This window comes from Miniopterus schreibersii (assembly GCF_964146895.1).
Source record: "Miniopterus schreibersii genome assembly, chromosome: 8".
Taxonomy (NCBI): Eukaryota; Metazoa; Chordata; class Mammalia; order Chiroptera; family Miniopteridae; genus Miniopterus; species Miniopterus schreibersii.
The window spans coordinates 27,210,110-27,227,605 of NC_138109.1; the positions used below are offsets into that span (position 1 = coordinate 27,210,110).

Genomic DNA, 17,496 nt, shown 5'->3' on the forward strand with positions numbered 1-17,496 from the left:
TGTAGTGCCTTACAGATGGCAGCCACTCCAGTGGATTGATTTGTTGGGCTGGCCCAGAGAGTATGTGTAGAATAAGAAGAGAAGAGGGTTGAGGACAGATCGCTGAGAAACACTCAAGTCTGAGGGTCTGGCAAAGGAAAATGAATCTGCAAAGGTAATTGAGACAAAGTGTCCAGAATGGTAAGATAATTTGTAGTAGACTGTGGTATTCCAGAAGCCAAGGGAAGAAAGTGTTGAAGGCTGATGACTAATCAAATAAAATAAGGCTTGAAAAAAATCCGCTGGATTTAGAAACAAGGAAGTTGTTGGTGACTTTTGCAAATGCAGTTTCAGTGGAGTGCTGGAAGCAGAGGTCAAATTACAGTGAGTTGAGAAGTAGGTGGAAAAGTGAGGAAGGGAAGACTGCATGTACAATACACTTTAAAGACAGGTTGGCTATTTAGAACAAAGATGGCAATAGCTAGAAGGAGACAGGCATGGATCCAGCAAAAGGAAAAAGATAAAATTATAGAGAAAAAGAGTTAACTGAGAAAGTAGCAACCCTGGAAAAAGACTATAGAGAATCCAAAGCACTGGTGGAGAAACTCACTTAGAAAGGTGGGACGATATTTGCATTGTAACAAAAAGGAAGCATGTGAGGTTAGTACATTAGGAAATTTGGTGGCAAGAAGTTGAGAGAATTCTTCTTTGATGGTTTCTATTTTCTCTGTGAAATAAGAACCCGATATCAGTCAGTGAGAGGAGGGTTGGAAATGGTGTACAGGGTTTCAGAAGAGCAGAGGGAGATTGAAATAGCGGCAGGGGAGAATGGGAACAAGATCACCAAGGTAGCGTACAAATTTCTGGGCAGTTATGAGGCAAATTGAGGTGGGTGACCATTAATTTGTAGCAGCAGTGGTCTGCATAGTTGTGTGATATGTATCTTTCCCCAACAATATTCAACCATTTAATGGTGGGTGCAGAGAGGTTAGCTGAATTGAGCCAGGTTTGGGTTTCATCAGGTGGGTGAAATGGAAGGACAAAGAGCAAGGAAGTTGAGAATCCTGGCAAAAGGTTGAGATGATGGACCTTAGAACCTAAGTTGCGTAGAAGAGTGTAAAAATGTTATGGACTGGGGTCCCAATGAAGTTAGAGAACCCATATCTTAGAAGTAGCTGAATGAGGAGCTATGATCAGAAAGTGGAGTGATGACGTTTCATTAGTTCCAGGTGATGACAAGGTCCAGGGTTTGGCCACGGGAGTGTGTGGCTGAAGTGGAGTACAGAAGACATTCAAGGTGTAGACATGGCTAGTGAAATCCTCCTGAATGATGGCAGGACTTGAGGGAAAGGGAAGAGGATGCTTGTGAACTAGGTACCAAAGTCCTTGATGAATAAAGTGGTTGTTCTGGAATCTGTAGATGACAACGTGAGGAGGGGTAAAGGTCAGTACAGCTGAATGGCATGACCCTCAAAGTAGCAAAAGTTTTTAAAGAAGGTAGTGGAATAAGGAACTGAGTTAGGCTTTGGTGAGGAGACACTAGCCCCACTCCCAACCCTGACGTCCTTGGGGTTTAAGCGTATAAGCGGCCTCCACCAGGGAGGGCTGTGCAGAAGTGGTGCCCTGGGATAGAGGCAGATTTCGGGGCAGGCTGGAGGTCGGCAGAGAGACTGCGGAGAGGCTCAGGATGGAGGAGACTTCCCTGATCAGGACAAAGGCTTTCAAGGGCAGAGTAGGAAGGTTGGGAAGGGAAGGAAAGGTAGGAAAACAGGTCTGGAAGACGAAACATAGAACAATGAAAGGGTGAGGAGAATGTGGGTAGAGCAGTTATGGTTGACTTAGTTACATTTTGTGGGGGGTGCATGAGGGCAGATCTGTGGTGTGGAGTTGGGGGCAGAAGTGAGACTTGAGAGGAAAAGTGGGGTCTGTGGGAAAAGGGTAGGTCTGGGGAGAGGATGAAGGCAGAGGGTTTTGCAGGAAGAAGATGGGGGAAAGATGGTCCAACTGTGGGGAAGAAATGGGTAAGATGGTCTGTAGGGAAGTGATGGGTAGCAAGAGGGGTCTGTGAAGAGGGTATGAGTGAGGAGCAGAAGCTAGGAGTCTATGAGAAAGAAGTGACAAATTGTAGCACATTTGCCCTGAGGTGGAAATAAGGACCAGGACATCCTCCATAGCTTGGCCTGAAGTTTGGAAGGAGAATGTTTCTTTCTCTGTCTCCTTGCCTCCTTCCCTCTCTTTCTCTCTGAATGGGGAGCTGAGTGAGGAGTTGGGATGGGAGCCAAGGAGGAGGCCTCTGTCCCATTATGCAGGTGGAACTTGCAGGAATAACCCACAGTGACTGCCTTGTTGTCTCCAAGGCCATCTGGGGACAGTGAGCCAGGCTGGCAGCCCATGCCCTGGAGGCTTCTTGCTTTTAGAAACATGTCTTTTAATTTAGGGGGAGGAAAAGAAATTTTTTTTAGAAACAAGACCTAGTGACCTTTCGATTTTATAATACCTCTTCTCTCTCATTGCTAAGGACCTTTGGCTTAGTAGAAGAGCTGAGGTTTTGAGATTTTGTAATTTTAGTTTCCCTGCATGAAGAAGAACCATTTGGCTGCTATAGAAATGATTTATAGATGAGTCCAGATTTATTAATCACCTCTGAAGATGGAAAGGAAATTAAAAACAGAGTCCACTCTGGGCTGAAGACAAAGTAGATTTGCCGTCCTTGCAGAAGACCTTGCCAAGGTCATAAGGCCACAAACAAACCAATTTGGACCAAGGTTCCTAATCCGGATTTTAATTTCATGTGCTTTGATTATTCAGACCATTTTCTCTCCAAGGTAAAATAATGACTATTTTAATTGGCTGCCACTTACGGAGAGATTCCAATAAGCATGATGGCATACATATATTTTTCTCTGGCATTCCGCGTGTGCTCCAGCTCTTATGATCAAGCTGGTGAGGCTGACTTTTACTGCATGCTGCATGCCATGACCAGTTGACTATAAATTAAATCCTCTTTTCCAAAAGCCATTTTCCATTAGTGCTAATTTGTTTACTTCTCATTTCCACTATCATTAGAGTCTCTGGTTGTGAGCACCAAATTGGAAATAATTTCTTTGACATTTCAAAAAATTTTCTCCCCTTCTTGAATGCCATTTGGCTGCAGCTAAAGAACATTATGGTTTGCAGAGGAACAGTTCACTCCAATTACAATTTAACTGACCGTTCATGGCACTGAATCCCTGTCCTTAGTGTCCAAAGATGACACCACTGCTGACATTGCTATTTCCTGTCATAGCAGTAAAATGCCTCATAGACTGCACTGGCCTTCTCGGATGGAGATTCTGCCGCTCTGCACATGGCAGCTTTGGGAAGTTGGTCATTTTATGGACCTACATATCATGAACATTCAGATATAACCATCTAAACAGGAGCTGGCTAGTTTCTTCTCTCACTCACCCAGCGAGCATTTATTAAACATCTATTTTGTCTCGGGCATTGTGCCAGGTCCTGAGCACATAGAGATAGGGAAGACCAACTCCTGCCCTTGAGTACACTCTAATGGGAGGGATGGTTAAGATTTATAGCACAGCAGGGGAAGAGGTGGCATAGGTGAGGTCACAGATCCCAGCACCCCTGGTCTTGGAGAATTACCAGAGGATTTTTTAAAAAGGAGGTTGGCCACTCCTGATGGCAGAGCAGCAGCTGACCGTTCTGGGGAGTTGAGAAGGGGATGTCTGTTATAATGTGGAAGTGACAAGATGAGGTTAGCCTGGGGCCAAGCTCTGGAGGGCCATGTGTGCCACATGGAGTTTAGACTTTATCCTGCAAGTCTACCAGCACCCAGGACATCTGTTTAATTAATTACTGTGTGAAGTTAGAAAATCAAAGTGCTCATTGTAAGCATAGTGTGTTGGATGTCAGTTTAAATAACAGTTTTTGTGCACCCATTATATGCCAGGGAGGATGCTAGCCACCCAAAATATGAAGCTGGAACATGTTGATGTTCAAATTGCCTATCAGGTCTTGGGTAAACAGGAAGACTTAGGAATGGAAGTCATCTATGAGTATTGGGAAGTGGCCAATAAATCAACAATGAGACAGGTAGAGGGGGAAGGATAGGAGGCCTGACCTCAGAGGAAAAGAAATGATTTAGAAATAGTATGGGGGATTTAGAGGATAGTTTGTGATGTGGGAAAGCTGGCAGTCTCCTCTTAATTCCCACTGCAAACATTGACACGGGGTGGAGGTGGGGGAGTCAGTTTTCAGTTGTGACAGAATTTAGATGAAGTTTCTTTGGGCTGAAATGTTTGAAACTTTATCTTGAGGGTAATATGGGGAACAACTGAAGAGTTTCAAACAGGGAAATTTGTTAGATTTACATTTTTAACTCTCACATCACTGTGGAGATTAGGGTGGGGTGAGCCTGACAATCAGTTAGGAGACTGTTGCAGTAATTCATGTGAGGGATGGGCAAGGAGGTAAATGAAAATAGTGGCCGTGGAGATGAAGATAAATAGACTGATCTGGGGGAGATTTAGAAGGTATAATTGGCAGAACCTGGCAACAGTTCAGATAAGGAGGGCCAGGGTGAGGGATATAGCTCTTATGTGACCAGGAGAGGGGTAACCCAGTCACTGAAATAGGACCAACATAGGGGGAGGAGCAGGTGTGAGGGCTTGATGGAAGAGTGTGTGAAACATACCAATGGAGACATCCACTAGTCATTTAGATGCAGGGATCCGGACCTCAGGAGGGAGTCCCAGGCTCAATGAGATATGGATTTGGGAGTCATAAAGCCTACAGATGTAACTTGAAGTGATGGGAGTGAAGGAAATCACCCAGGAAATTACAAAGCACAAGAAGAAAACCAAGAACAGGAAAAGGTCTTGCTAAGGAGTCTAAAGAGGATCCAGAGTAAAGGGTAGAACCAAGAAAGAGTAGAGTCAGGAAAGGAGTTCTGAAAAGAGAGTCACCCAAATCCATGAGAGATCAAGAACATGGGACTGCAAGCTAGCCATCGAATTTGACAATAAGATGTTATTGGTGACATTTTGGAGCATAGGGGAGAGCAGAATTAGTGCTTTTGATTAAATGGAGAGAACCTGGACTCTTATACACAAATCTGAGTTCAGTTTATTTCCACCACTTTTTTGGCTGTGAGGCCTTCAATAAATGAGCAAACCTTTTTAAACTTGAAAATTGTGAATAATAATAACTACCTCCTTGGGGTCTTTAGAGGATTAAACAAATAATATATATAATGTATATTATGGTATGTGACTAGTTCTTTATGAACACTCAAAAAAATATTAGTTTCTTCTCCCTGCCATCATTCTCTCTTCCCTTCACCATGATATTTCCTCTTTTATTTTGGTAGTCAAGAAGAATCTTAGATACAGAATTTATCCCAGCAACTGGCTCTTGAAATTGACATATTTCTCTCCTTTTCCTAGTGTTCTTTTTAATTCTTTTTAAAATTGTATTCAATGGATTTTTTTCCCCAATTCTCATCAAATCTGCTTTGAAGAACAATTGAGATAAAAATAAATAATAGCCTAGCCAGGCGTGGCTCAGCAGTTGAGCATCAACCTGTGATCCAGGAGATGGAGGTTCGATTTCAAGTCAGGGCACAGGCCCAGGTTATGGGCTCAATGCCCAGTGGAGGGCGTGCAGGAGGCAGCTGATCAATGACTCTCTCTCATCACTGATGTTTCTATCTCTCTCTCTCCCTCTCCCTTCCTCTGTCTGAAATCAATAAAGACATATCTTTAAATACATAAGTATAAATAAATAAATACCCTGGCCAGTTTTGCTCAGTAGTTAGACCGTCAGCCCCTGGACTGAATGGTCCTGGGTTCGATTCCAGCCAAGGCACGTACCTCCATTGCAGGCTCCGTCCCCAGTTGGGGTGCATGCAGGAGGCAACCAATCGATGTGTCTCACATTGATCTCTCTCCCTCCCTCCCTCCCTCCCTCCCTTTCACTCTCTCTGAAAAGCAATGGAAAAAATATCCTCGGGTAAGGATTAAAAAAAAAAAAAAAAGGCATCAAGAGTGAATAAAACAAGCCACAGACAAAGGTAAAGGAGTCAGTGAAGTCAGACTTCTCAACAGCAATACTGGGAGGCTCAATTCCAAGGAAGCTTATTTCTAACGTGAAATTACACACCCAACCAATCTAAAATGAGGTCAAAGGATTTTTAGACTTCCAAGGACACACACGAAAATAATTTTCCTTTCTAAGAAAGCTACTGGAGAATGTGCTTCAACAAAAAGCATAAACCAAGGAGGAGGAGAAGGAGGTAAATCCAAGAAATAGGGTGATCAACAGAGAAAACTGGCAAAAGGAAATCCCAGGACATTTGTGCACCATCATGGTTGGCTTAGCAAGCAACCATCCAGAGGAGCAAAGGACAGTGGGCAGAGGTCTCCAGGGAAAAGATGGAACTGATCAGTTAGGCTGAACATTTGGAAAAACCATTGCTACATGTTTGGAACATTTGGAAGAAAATAGCTCTAGGTACACAGAAAATTAAACAATTGGGGGAAAAATTAACTCCAGGTAAAACCAATTTATAAGAGAAAGAAAATGTAATAGGTTACAGCTTGAGTACACAATGTTTATTTACTTTGCCAACATAAACACTATTGATTTAACTATAAATTGTGGGAAACTATACTATCGTGAGGATAAGAGGATAAAATTAGGGGTTAGAGTGTACAAGAGAGCTAGCTCCTCAACTGCCAGAATATTCATATTGTCTAAAATTGATAGTATTAATGTGCTAGTTTGCTAGAGCTCCCATAACAAAGTATCACAGACTGGGCAGCTTAAACAACAGAGACTTATTGTCTGACAGTTCTGGAGGCTCTGATAACACTTTGAGGTCACAAGTTACAGGGTTGGCTTCTTCTGTGGCCTCTTTGGCTTGTAGATGGCTGACTTCTATTGTCTTCATATGGTCTTCCTTCTTTATGTGTCTGTGCCCTAATCTTTTATAAGGACACAAATTATATTGGATTAGGGTCAACCCTAATGACCTCATTTTAACTTTATTACCTCTTTAAAGACCCTATCTCCAAATACCATCACATTCTGAGGTACTAAGGGTTAGGGAGCGAGGGGGACACAATTCAGCCCATACCAAATAGTATAAACTCATTACTTGGGAATATAGAGGTAAACACCAGAAGAAATAGCCAGAAGAGTCTAAAGTGGTTGCCTCTGGAGTGAGACTGGAGGATGGCAAGGGATAAGGCAGTTATTATTGATGTTTTACAATAACAAGTGGGGAGCTGGACCTTTAACCTGGTCTGATGTCAGATCTGATGTTCTTCACTCTACACAAGATCTGGAGTTCCTCGGGGGCCATGGCACCGCCGTCTTCATCTCAGCATCTCCCACAGCACCTTGCACGATGCCATGTAATGCGTCTTCACCACATATTCACTGATTTAGAGCTATATTACTGTCACCTTCAATGCTGCCATTTGTTGGTTTTCTTTTCTATTTAAAAAAAAAGAAAATGGAATCTGAGATCCAAGGGAACCTCAGGTGGCCACAATCTGGAATGTCTAGCTGAAAGTTTCCTGCCCTTGGTGTCCTAGAATTGCTGGGTACATCTCCAATAGCACTTTGAGTTTTGACCCTAGAATGGGTCCATCCACAGCAGGGTATGGGCACCGGGTGCTTTCCTGCCTGATTAAGCTAATGGTGGTGTTTCAACCCCTCCTCCCTGGGGTCCAGAACAACCACTTATCCCCACTTTCTTGAGGCCAGTTTGGCTGTTGAAGATGGCCACGGACTCTTCAAAGTTATTCTCAGGCATAGGGTTGTGATGTTATTCACAGTGATTGATGAATGATCCCATGAAGGGTTTCGGTCATTTTTGTGTTTAGATGATCCACAGCTATTCATCTGGCTGTTTAGGCTGACAGGATTTCGTGGTTGACTCTGTCCCAGAGGCTACGTGACACCCTTCCTGGGAACACATATCCCGTGTCCTCTGGGGAGTAAGGAGGTTGGTGTGTATGTCTGTCTGTCTCAGCATGCTTCAGGTTATTGCTTCCTAATAAAATTCTGATAGCTGGGCCCCATCAATATCTCAAATACATGTGAGGAAACGTTAATTTAGAATCAATTTTAGGATGTTTCAGACTGTAAAGTCCTTTTAACTAGATCTCTGGCAAAGATGTAGAAGCACTTTATGAGACTGTAAATTTCATGTTGAACCGTCTTCGTGAAATACACATCTCCCCTACACACAAGCTGTTCTCTCCATATCAATCATGGCCACTGCAAGTAATGTTTCACAAATATTCTGTAAATCACAGAAAACCCCATGGTAATGTGAAATATGACTTTCACTTGTCTGTTAGACAAAAGAATCACACATGCCTCTCTCCCATCAGCACTAACATTTGTTATGGATAATAACACTTTCAATCACAACTATTTTTGGAAAACGGGTTTATTTTAAACCTTCCCTCCCCCCACTGAAAACATTCTCCCAAGGACACAGGCTCCTACAAACCACAGCCCATTAATCCAACTATGGAATGGGAACTTTTTCTTCCCACTAACTTTTTTTAAAAGTTGTTTTCAAGACTGGCCGGGTGGCTCAGTTGGTTGGAAAGGTGGTGGGTTCGATTCCTGGTCAGGGCACATACAGAAGGCAACCAATTGATGTTCCTCTCTCTCCCTTCCTCTCTAAGCATGTCCTTGGATGAGGATGTTTTGGAAATTAAGTTAAAATAAAAACATCCTCAGGTGAGGATTTTTTTAAATATATCTATTGGTTTCAGAAAGGAGAGGGAGAGAGAAAGATAGAAACATCAACGATGAGAGAGTCATCATTGATTGGCTGCCTCCTGCACACCCCTGACTGGAAATTGAGCCCACAACCCAGGCGTGTGCCTTGACCAGGAATTGAACCATGATCTCCTGGATCCTAGGTCGATGCTCAACCACTGAACTACGCCCGGCTGGGTGAGGATTTTTCTTTTAAGTTGTTGTTAAGAGAGTTAGTATAAAAGCCCAAGGTACAAGGTTAAGGAGTACCTTAACTGATTGATTGGCATAAGAGGGGAACAGGTCTCGAAAGTCCGCACATCTCTGACCCTATGTGAAGTTAGAGATGAGAGAGGCCCATGTTGTTAGCGAGCACCTTCATCTCAGCTGGAGCCTGTGGCACTGGCAGAGACACCAAAAAGCTAAAATTTTAGCCCTTAAAGTTGAGGCAGGCATTTACTACCTTGATATTCTTCATTTCATTACAATACAACTAGGTCTTCCCTGTTCGAGTAGCAGGTGACCAGTTGTAGAGGTGTATTTTGAATGTCACTATATCTGTGTGGGTGACAAAGGCTCACCTGCTTCCAGGTGATTGCCTGAAAAGCAAAACCTATAGAGCAGCCTATAGGACTTGCATGGTTCTAAGCACTTTGGTAACCTGTCTGTTTCCTTCCCTCTTTAGCCAACTTCAGGACTGACTGATCATGACTTCTATAAAGGAGCAGGCAGCAATTAGCCGGCTCTTGAGTTTTTTACAGGACTGGGACAATGCTGGAAAAGTCGCAAGGAATCACATCCTCAACACTTTCATTGAAGCCAACCAAGGCAAGACTGCCCCCGAACTGGAGCAGGAGTTTTCCCAGGGAGCCAGCTTGTTCCTAGTACGCTTGACCACCTGTCTTAGACTCACGTATCCTTTCCCGAACAGAAAAGAAAAAAAAATAGGCCATCTTCAAAAGAAAAAAGGAGAGGAGAAATTACTGAGGGAGCTCTTCTCTCCATTCTAAGATTTTAGACCAGGACATCCGGTGGTCAAAATATCATTCCTAGCCTGGCCAGCCATGGCTCAGCAGTTGAGCATCGGCCTATGATCCAGGAGATCGAGGTTCAGTTCCTGGTCAGGGCACATGCCCAAGTTGCGGACTCAATCCCCAGTGGGGGGCATGCAAGAGGCAGCCAGTCAATGACTCTCTTATCATTGATGGTTCTCTATCTCTCTCCCTCTCCTTTCCTCTCTCCAAAATCAATAAAGATTTTTTTTTAAATCATCCCTACAGTCAAAGACTCCCTCAACTTCCTGTCTTCCCAACCTGTAAACATATCCTCATTCTCACTCCTAACCTCTTTCATGCCCATCAGAGTTGAAGTCAGTATTCCTTCTGTCTAGAGCTAACGCTCTATTGGTATTGCACTTGAATCCCCTCCCATCCCCTTAGAGATTTCATTCTTTCTCTCCTGTAGTTTCCATCTTTGCCTCATTACCACCTTTTTTCATCAGCATTTATATCTGCTCAAGTCTCTTCTACCTTAATTAAAGCCCTGTCTCAAACCTGTATTCTCCCCAGATCTTGCACTTCATGGTGAAGCTTCTAGAAAACGTTATTGGTCTCTGCCTCCACTTGCTCACCTGTCTCTTCTCCTCCACCCACTGCAGTCTGACTTCTGTCCCCCCACCCCTACCCCACTATGCAGAACTTGCCATGGTTACCATTCAACAACCTCTTTGACACCAATCTAGAGACTCTTTTCCCTCCTTATCTTGATGTTTTCCATTTGACCACAGCATGGGGTGTGAGAGGCAGAATCATACATGTGCAGGGTCACATTAGATCTTTATTTAAATGTTGATATTTTCTGTATCATGGATTTTTATATTAATTTTTATTTTTCTAATAGTGCATTGAAATATTATTTGATTACTGAGTTCTCTGGTGCCCCTCTAAATTTTACACTGAAGCAAGTGCTTCACTCACCGGCCCTGCCTGACCACCGCCCCTTCTTAAGCTCCTTTCTCCTCCACCTTCTTCCATGTCTGTTTCTCAGCCACTGTTTTGGGATGTTTCCTACCCATCCCTTAAATGTTAGTGTTTCCAAGAATTCTGTTTTCAGCCCATCCGTTTTCTTAATTATTGCATGGATTACCGGTATCCTTCTCCATATCCTAAGTGCCAATCAGAGTGCTTATTGAACGACTGAGTGAACCACACTTTTAATATACAGATGTATATCCAGTTTTTACACCTGAAGTTGTTCACAATTTCCTTTCTGCGACCTTGTCATAAAACAGAGAAAATAGACCAGCTGAGTGACATAGATTTTGAAGGAAAACAAATCAATATAGTATCATTATGTTTTACACAAATAACTAACACATAATCCCACATAAGCCTCAAACCCCTTTTTTGACCTTGAACTTCCAGAATATATGAGTGAAACTAAGGATTTGTATATTATAATGACAAAATTATTAGTTATCACTTATTGAGTCTTTTTCTAGGTGCTGAGTTATGTACTGTACAAATATTTCATTTGAGCCTAACACCAAGCCTAATAAGTAATTGGTATTATCCCATTTTATAGATAAGAAAGGTGAGTCTTTAAAAGGTTGAGTAATTTACTAGTAAATGGCAGAGATAAGGTTTGACAGGTCTGTCTGGCCCAAAGCCCACATGCCATCCACTGTACTTCAGTGTCTCCCACCCAGTGGACAGTGCAGACCCTCAGTTCCACCTCCAGCACCATATAAGGAGATAATCTGCTTGAATAGCCCCACTCCCTCCACCTGTCTACAGGCAGGAAGACCTGACTATAAGAACTCAGACTCTGAGTTAGACTGCCTAGGTTCATATCCTGGTTCCATCAGTTAACATTGGGACCGTGGAACAGGTCATTAGCCTGTCTGAGGTGTTTCCTCATGAGTGAATGGAAATACTAATAGCACCCACTGCAGGGTGTGATGAGCCCAATGCAAGTGAAGTAGTTAGCACAGTGCCTGGCACACAATAAATGCTTTGCACTTGTTAGCTGCTGCTGATATTGTGGCAGACTTCTGAAACTAATTGCTGAAATAATGAACCAAGAATATCTATAAGTGAGTGGCTATGAACATAGGACTTGCCTGGGACAGAGGAAAAAGGAGGTGATGAAAGTTGGTCAGCCTAGCTGGTAATTGAAGGAAAGAGGGAAGGGAAATGCACTGGGGCAGGAGTGGGGGCTGGGGTTTAGGGGAACAGAGGGAGGAGGACAGGTAGGAATAGAGAGACTACCATGTGGGCTGATAGCCAGGCCCCCAGCTGTAGCGGCAACAGGCAGAGGAGCCTGGCTTCAGAGCAAACACTGTTTTCGCAGTAAAGAGCCTTTCCTAATGAGCCAATCTGTCTCTACTTCTATTGGCATCTTGGGAACCAGGGTGCAGCAGAGATAATTTGCCTCACACACCCTCCCCCCCAACAAAGCAGCATTACCTCCAACCCATTACATTAGCCTTTATCCGTCTTGGAAGCTCTCAGTCATCCTCCATGAGCTGCAATAATTTCAGCTAATTTCTTAAGTGTTCTAAGAGCCTGTGATGTGTTATGAGCCTAGTAATTGTTGACTGGTTCCTCTTCTGTTGTGGTTTGATTTCATACCTTGTATCTGAGCTGATGCGTGCTCTGGGTGCTTTATTACAATGAAGCTTTTTGCAAAGGCTCACATTAAAAATAACATTAAATACTGAGGTTGTTTTAAATCAGAGTTTAATTTTTCCACTATCTCCTGTTGTTCTTATTAAGAAGACATGCAATTCTTCATAAAGATAGTGACCTCCAGTGTAAAGCTCTGAGCAAGTACAAAATTGGGAATTAATGATGAAGCTGATTATTTTTAGGGAAGTCTAAGAATGAGGCACAAAGTAATGAACTATGCTGAGACCCGAGGGTGCAATGGTCATGGCAGAGAGAGGCTTGGAAAATTGACCACCGGCTTTCTCCACACACCCTTTATTCATCAGAGCCTCCTTGCTCTCTAGAGAGCCAGTCAGAGCCAAGGTGGCTGAACTATCCCAGAAGAGCTTCCTGGAAAACCATGAACATGCCTGCCAGCACCCCCACCCCCCTACCCCATGTGTGCTGCTCCTCCTCCTTCAACCTAGTGGCCCTTCTCAGATAAAGGGCTCAATTCAGCTGTTGATCATCCGGGTCACTGGTGGTGCCAGTGATCAGACACAGGATCTGGTTTCTATGTGGAAAACTACCCTGAAATTCACTCTTTAACTTGTCATACAGCTATATGACTGGCTCTTGCCTGGAGAAGCTTTTAAGGTCCATTGGCATCTTCTTATCAGCTGTAAACAGGTGAGTTCTGTTCTGGAGAGATTCTGGGTTCTCAGTAGCATATTAGGCGCATGGTGTCCTTGGCATTTGCGCCACATGGAACCAGAGCTTCTAGTTATCCTTGGGTACCTGGTAGCCCCCAGGATAGGCCCAGAGGTAGTGTGAGCTGTGGTCCTGTTCTAGTTGCTCCTCCATCCCATGTTCTCCATTGACCCTTTACTAGTCAGCACCCTCTTAGTTGTGAAATACAGAAAATCAACTCATGCTGGACCAAGAAAAGGGGGAATTTATTAGCTCTGTTAACCGAAAAGCCCAGAGGGTAGAAATCCATATTTCAGGCCTGACTAGATCCTGGGGTTCAAAATATGTCATTGGCACTTGGTCTCTCCCTCTCTTTTTCTGCGTGTCTCAGCCCTGTTCTCTGTGTTCATAGGCCTCATGCTGTGATCCTCAGAAGCTCCAGACATGCATCTTTGTAGCTCAACCACACCAAAAAGAGAGTATATCTTCCCCAAAGTTTCCCAAGAAAGTCTCAGATTTTGAGCCTCAGTGGAACAGCTTAGGTGACACACCTGGCCCCAAACCAATTATTGCAGTCAGAAGGATCACACACCCTGTCGCCTGCTTACCCTACCAAAACCACATGGCTCATGAGCGGTGGAGAGGTGATTCCCCAAGGGACAGTTGAGGTGCTATTACAAGAACAGATGCTAGAAAACCAGACACAAGAATTGTTCATTGTTTTGCATTTCCTGCTGAATGCAAAAGGAAGAATTTCCCAACCATTGTGTCACTTTACCCATGAGTATTTCCTGGATAGGAGGGCAAAGTATGTGAAGAAGGGAACTTGAGATCCCTTAGAAAGGTTAGTGCCAAGGAACTTGACAAATGTCTTGTTTCTACTCTTCTATCCCTCTGAACAGTAACCGGTACCTTATAGAATTTCTTGAGGTCGGAGGCGTCCTAACACTCTTGGAAATACTTGGGCTGGAGAAGATCACAGAGGAGGACAAGAAGGAATCCATCAAGCTACTCCAGGTTATTGCAAACTCTGGCAGGAAGTACAAGGAGCTCATTTGCGAAAGCTATGGTGGGTACCGTGTATGACAAGGGTGAACTCCCCTGGCTCCCTCGGGGCCTGGATGAAGTGGTGGCAGCACCCAGCGCTGCTACAGGAAAGTGTGTCATGGAACTGGTCTCGCTGGAAGCACTCTGCCCAGTGGACGCAATTAGCTCCTGTCCATCTTGCCACCCGCAGACCCAGATTTATGATTTTCCTGATTTATCATCTGCTCAAATCTTTGTGTTGTGGTTTTGGAAATACGTTTTCCATTTTAAATATACCCTTTTTCATGCATCCATTCAACAGAGTTATTGAGCCATTGCCTGAAATCCCTTGTGAAACTGAGTTATGAATAACTCTAGAAATAAAATTGAAATAGAATCATTGAATATGAGTGCTAGGTATCTGCTAAGGTGCTGGGAATGCGAAGAATAAAACAGTCCCTGTCCTCAAAGAGTGTAGAGTGCGGTGAGAAAGGTAAGTAATCCAGGATTTTCAGTGTGATCTATCAAGTGCTCTGATTAAGGTGTGTAAAGGAGATGCCACCCCCTGTGCATCTCTTTGTCACAGCACTTCCGTCATTGCTCTTTAATCGTGGTTTTCTGTGTGTCCCCAGTGGACTCTCTGAGCCTCCATGTATTTATCCATAAAATGGGACTAACACCTCCCTCTCAGTATAGTTTCTGGGATTAAATGACATAATATCTGTGAAAACATTTTGTAAACTGCTGAGCACTATGCATGTGTTAGTTAACACATAGCAAGCAAAAGTGCATTTTTTTTTTTGATTTGTGCATTTTGCAGAGCCATTTTAAATTTTAAAACATTTTGAGCCCTGACTGGTTTGGCTTAGTGGTTAGAGCGTAGGCCTGCAGACCGAAGGGTCCTGGGTTCGATTCCCGGTCAAGGGCGCATACCTCAGTTGCAGGTTCAATCCTCGGCCAACATCAGGGCTCGTACAGGAGACAAACAATTGATATGTCTCTCTCATGTCAATGTTTCTCTCTCTCTCTCTCCCCCTCCCTTCCACTCTCTCTAAAATCAATGGAAAAAATATCCTCGGGTGAGGATTTTAAAAAAATTTTTCATAAGCTCAGATTACTATGCTGAAACAAAACCCTCCAGCCACATAGCCAGAGGTGAACAAGACAATGGTGCAACATGAGGCTAAGCCTCAATTTTGCTTTGATTGAGCAGACTTGGTTAAATATATCTTAATCCTATTACTTCATGTTATGTAATTTTTTTTTTAATCCTCACTGGAGGATATTTTTTTCCATTGCTTTTCAGAGAGTGGAAGGGAGAGAGAGAGAGAGAAACATGGACATGAGAGAGACACATCTATTGATTGACTCCTGTACGAGCCCTGATGGGGGCCAAGGATTGAACCTGCAACTGAGGTACGTGCCCTTGACCGGGAATTGAACCTAGGACCCTTCAGTCCATGGACCAACGCTTTAATCACTGAGCCAAACTGGCCAGAGCTAATCTTTTTTTAAATTGAATTTATCAGGGTATAAGTTTCAAGTGTACAACTCAATAAAGCATCACCTGCACACTGCATTGTGTGCCCATCTCCCCAGCAAAGTCTCTTTCCATCCTCATTTCACCCTTCTTTGCCCACCTCCACCTACCCCTCCATCCCCCTTTCCCTCTGGCTGTCATCACACTGTTGTCTGTGTCTGTGTTTTATATATATATATATTTTTTTTTTTTTTTTTTTCCCTTCTCCTTAATCCCTTCACCGTCTTCCTGGATGAATATTATGTAATCTTGAGTGAGGATTGTTTTTATAAATCCCTTCTAATTTAGCATTTCCTCTCTTCTTTGCTCAGGTGTACGATCCATAGCAGAATTTTTGGCAAAGTCTAAGTCAGAAGAGACCCAGGAGGAAGTGCAGGTTCTGTTGGATTCTTTGGTCCACGGTAATCCCAAGTACCAGAATCAAGTGTACAAAGGCCTAATAGCTTTGCTGCCCTCTGCATGCCCAAAAGCTCAGCAGCTGGCCTTGCAGACCCTCAGGACTGCCCAGGTGAGCCCAGGCTGCATGCTCTTGCAGTCCTGATTCACACACACTGATCTTGCAATTGCCTTCCATAGTCGCACTCCACGCAGGCTGGAGAAATGGAGCTCAGCCTCCCACTGCGTGAGCTGTTCAATCAGCGTCACTTCTGGAAGGCCAAGGCCGGGCAGAGAGTTCACATCTCCCATCAGAGTAATTTGTCCGGTTTACTTAAGGATCAGAAAGATGCTGGCAGACTTATAAGTGTTTGAAACAAGCCACAAGGATGATGAAAGGACTGTGGAAAAGATTAAAGTAGTCAATTTGATAGGGAAGGAATCATGGTGCATTTGTAGACAGTGCATAAGTGAAGAAACCAGATATCCGGTGCTCAGAAGAACTCCTGTTTTTCTTGGCTTTTGCCTTCCTCTCAGTGCCCTGGAATGAGAGCAAAGTCAGATTTGGGGCATGGTGACTATAGGAAGACACTGCCTAGTAAGGAGCGAATTAGCTACTCAAAGAATGGTTTCCAGATGAACTATCAGAAGCTCTCAAAACAGCTCCAGGGTGGGCTGGAAACAAGGGGACAATTAAGGGATCAAAGAGATGGTAAGGCCTGAACTGTGGCAATGGGAATGCAGGTGACCAGGTTAGACAGACATTTTGAAGGCAGAATGCATGGGACTTGGGACAATAAAAGGAAAGGAGTCAAAGATGACACCCAGCTTTGAACTTAGACAGCAGGGTGGGTTATGTGCCACGGAGAGAGTAGGAAAAACCTATTTGATTTGGAAAGAGTTAGGTCTTGACTCAATAAACTTGATGAGCTTTAGTGGCTCCCAAGTGCCCATCTGAGGAGCAGGCCAAGCTGGTTACAGGAGATAGGTCACTTGTTTAAAAGATACTTAATCCTGAGCCTCCCTCCCATAGAATCTGACAACTCTCTAGTAATGCTTTTTCTTTGTAAGCTCCCCAAGTAATTCTGATTCCTGGCTCAATTGAGGAATCACTGTTTAGAACATCTAGTAGAGATTGGACAGCAGAAAATAAAAGACTGAAGCTGTAAAGAGAGACCTGAGGTGAGGATGGCAGTTTGAATTTCATGAGCAGAGAAGTGATAACTGAAACCATGAAAGTAAATAAGATCACCAGGTAATATGTAAAAAGTAAGAAGAGAGCCCTGGCCGGTGTGGCTCGGTTGGTTGGAGCGTTGTCCTGTACTCAAAAAGGTTGTGGATTCGATTCCCCATCAGGGCACATACCTAGGTTCTGGGTTTGATCCCCAGCCAGATCACAGACAGGAGGCAATCTATAGAAGTTTCTCACCTCTCCCTCCTTCCCCCTTCTCCTCTCTC

General features: G+C 43.7%; 1 protein-coding gene across 1 annotated transcript in view; it reads left to right on the top strand.

Moving 5' to 3' along the window:
- The window catches only part of ARMH1 (armadillo like helical domain containing 1), a gene marked incomplete at its 3' end in the record, with an annotated part of 28,127 nt that overhangs the window by 1,202 nt on the left and 9,429 nt on the right, over positions 1-17,496 (top strand). Inside the window, exons 2-5 of the mRNA XM_081145249.1 lie at positions 9,446-9,673; positions 13,029-13,097; positions 14,000-14,166; positions 15,975-16,171. Coding sequence (XP_081001375.1) covers positions 9,468-9,673; positions 13,029-13,097; positions 14,000-14,166; positions 15,975-16,171 — 639 coding nt within the window. The 5' untranslated portion in view covers positions 9,446-9,467. The remainder of the gene's footprint in view (positions 1-9,445; positions 9,674-13,028; positions 13,098-13,999; positions 14,167-15,974; positions 16,172-17,496) is intronic.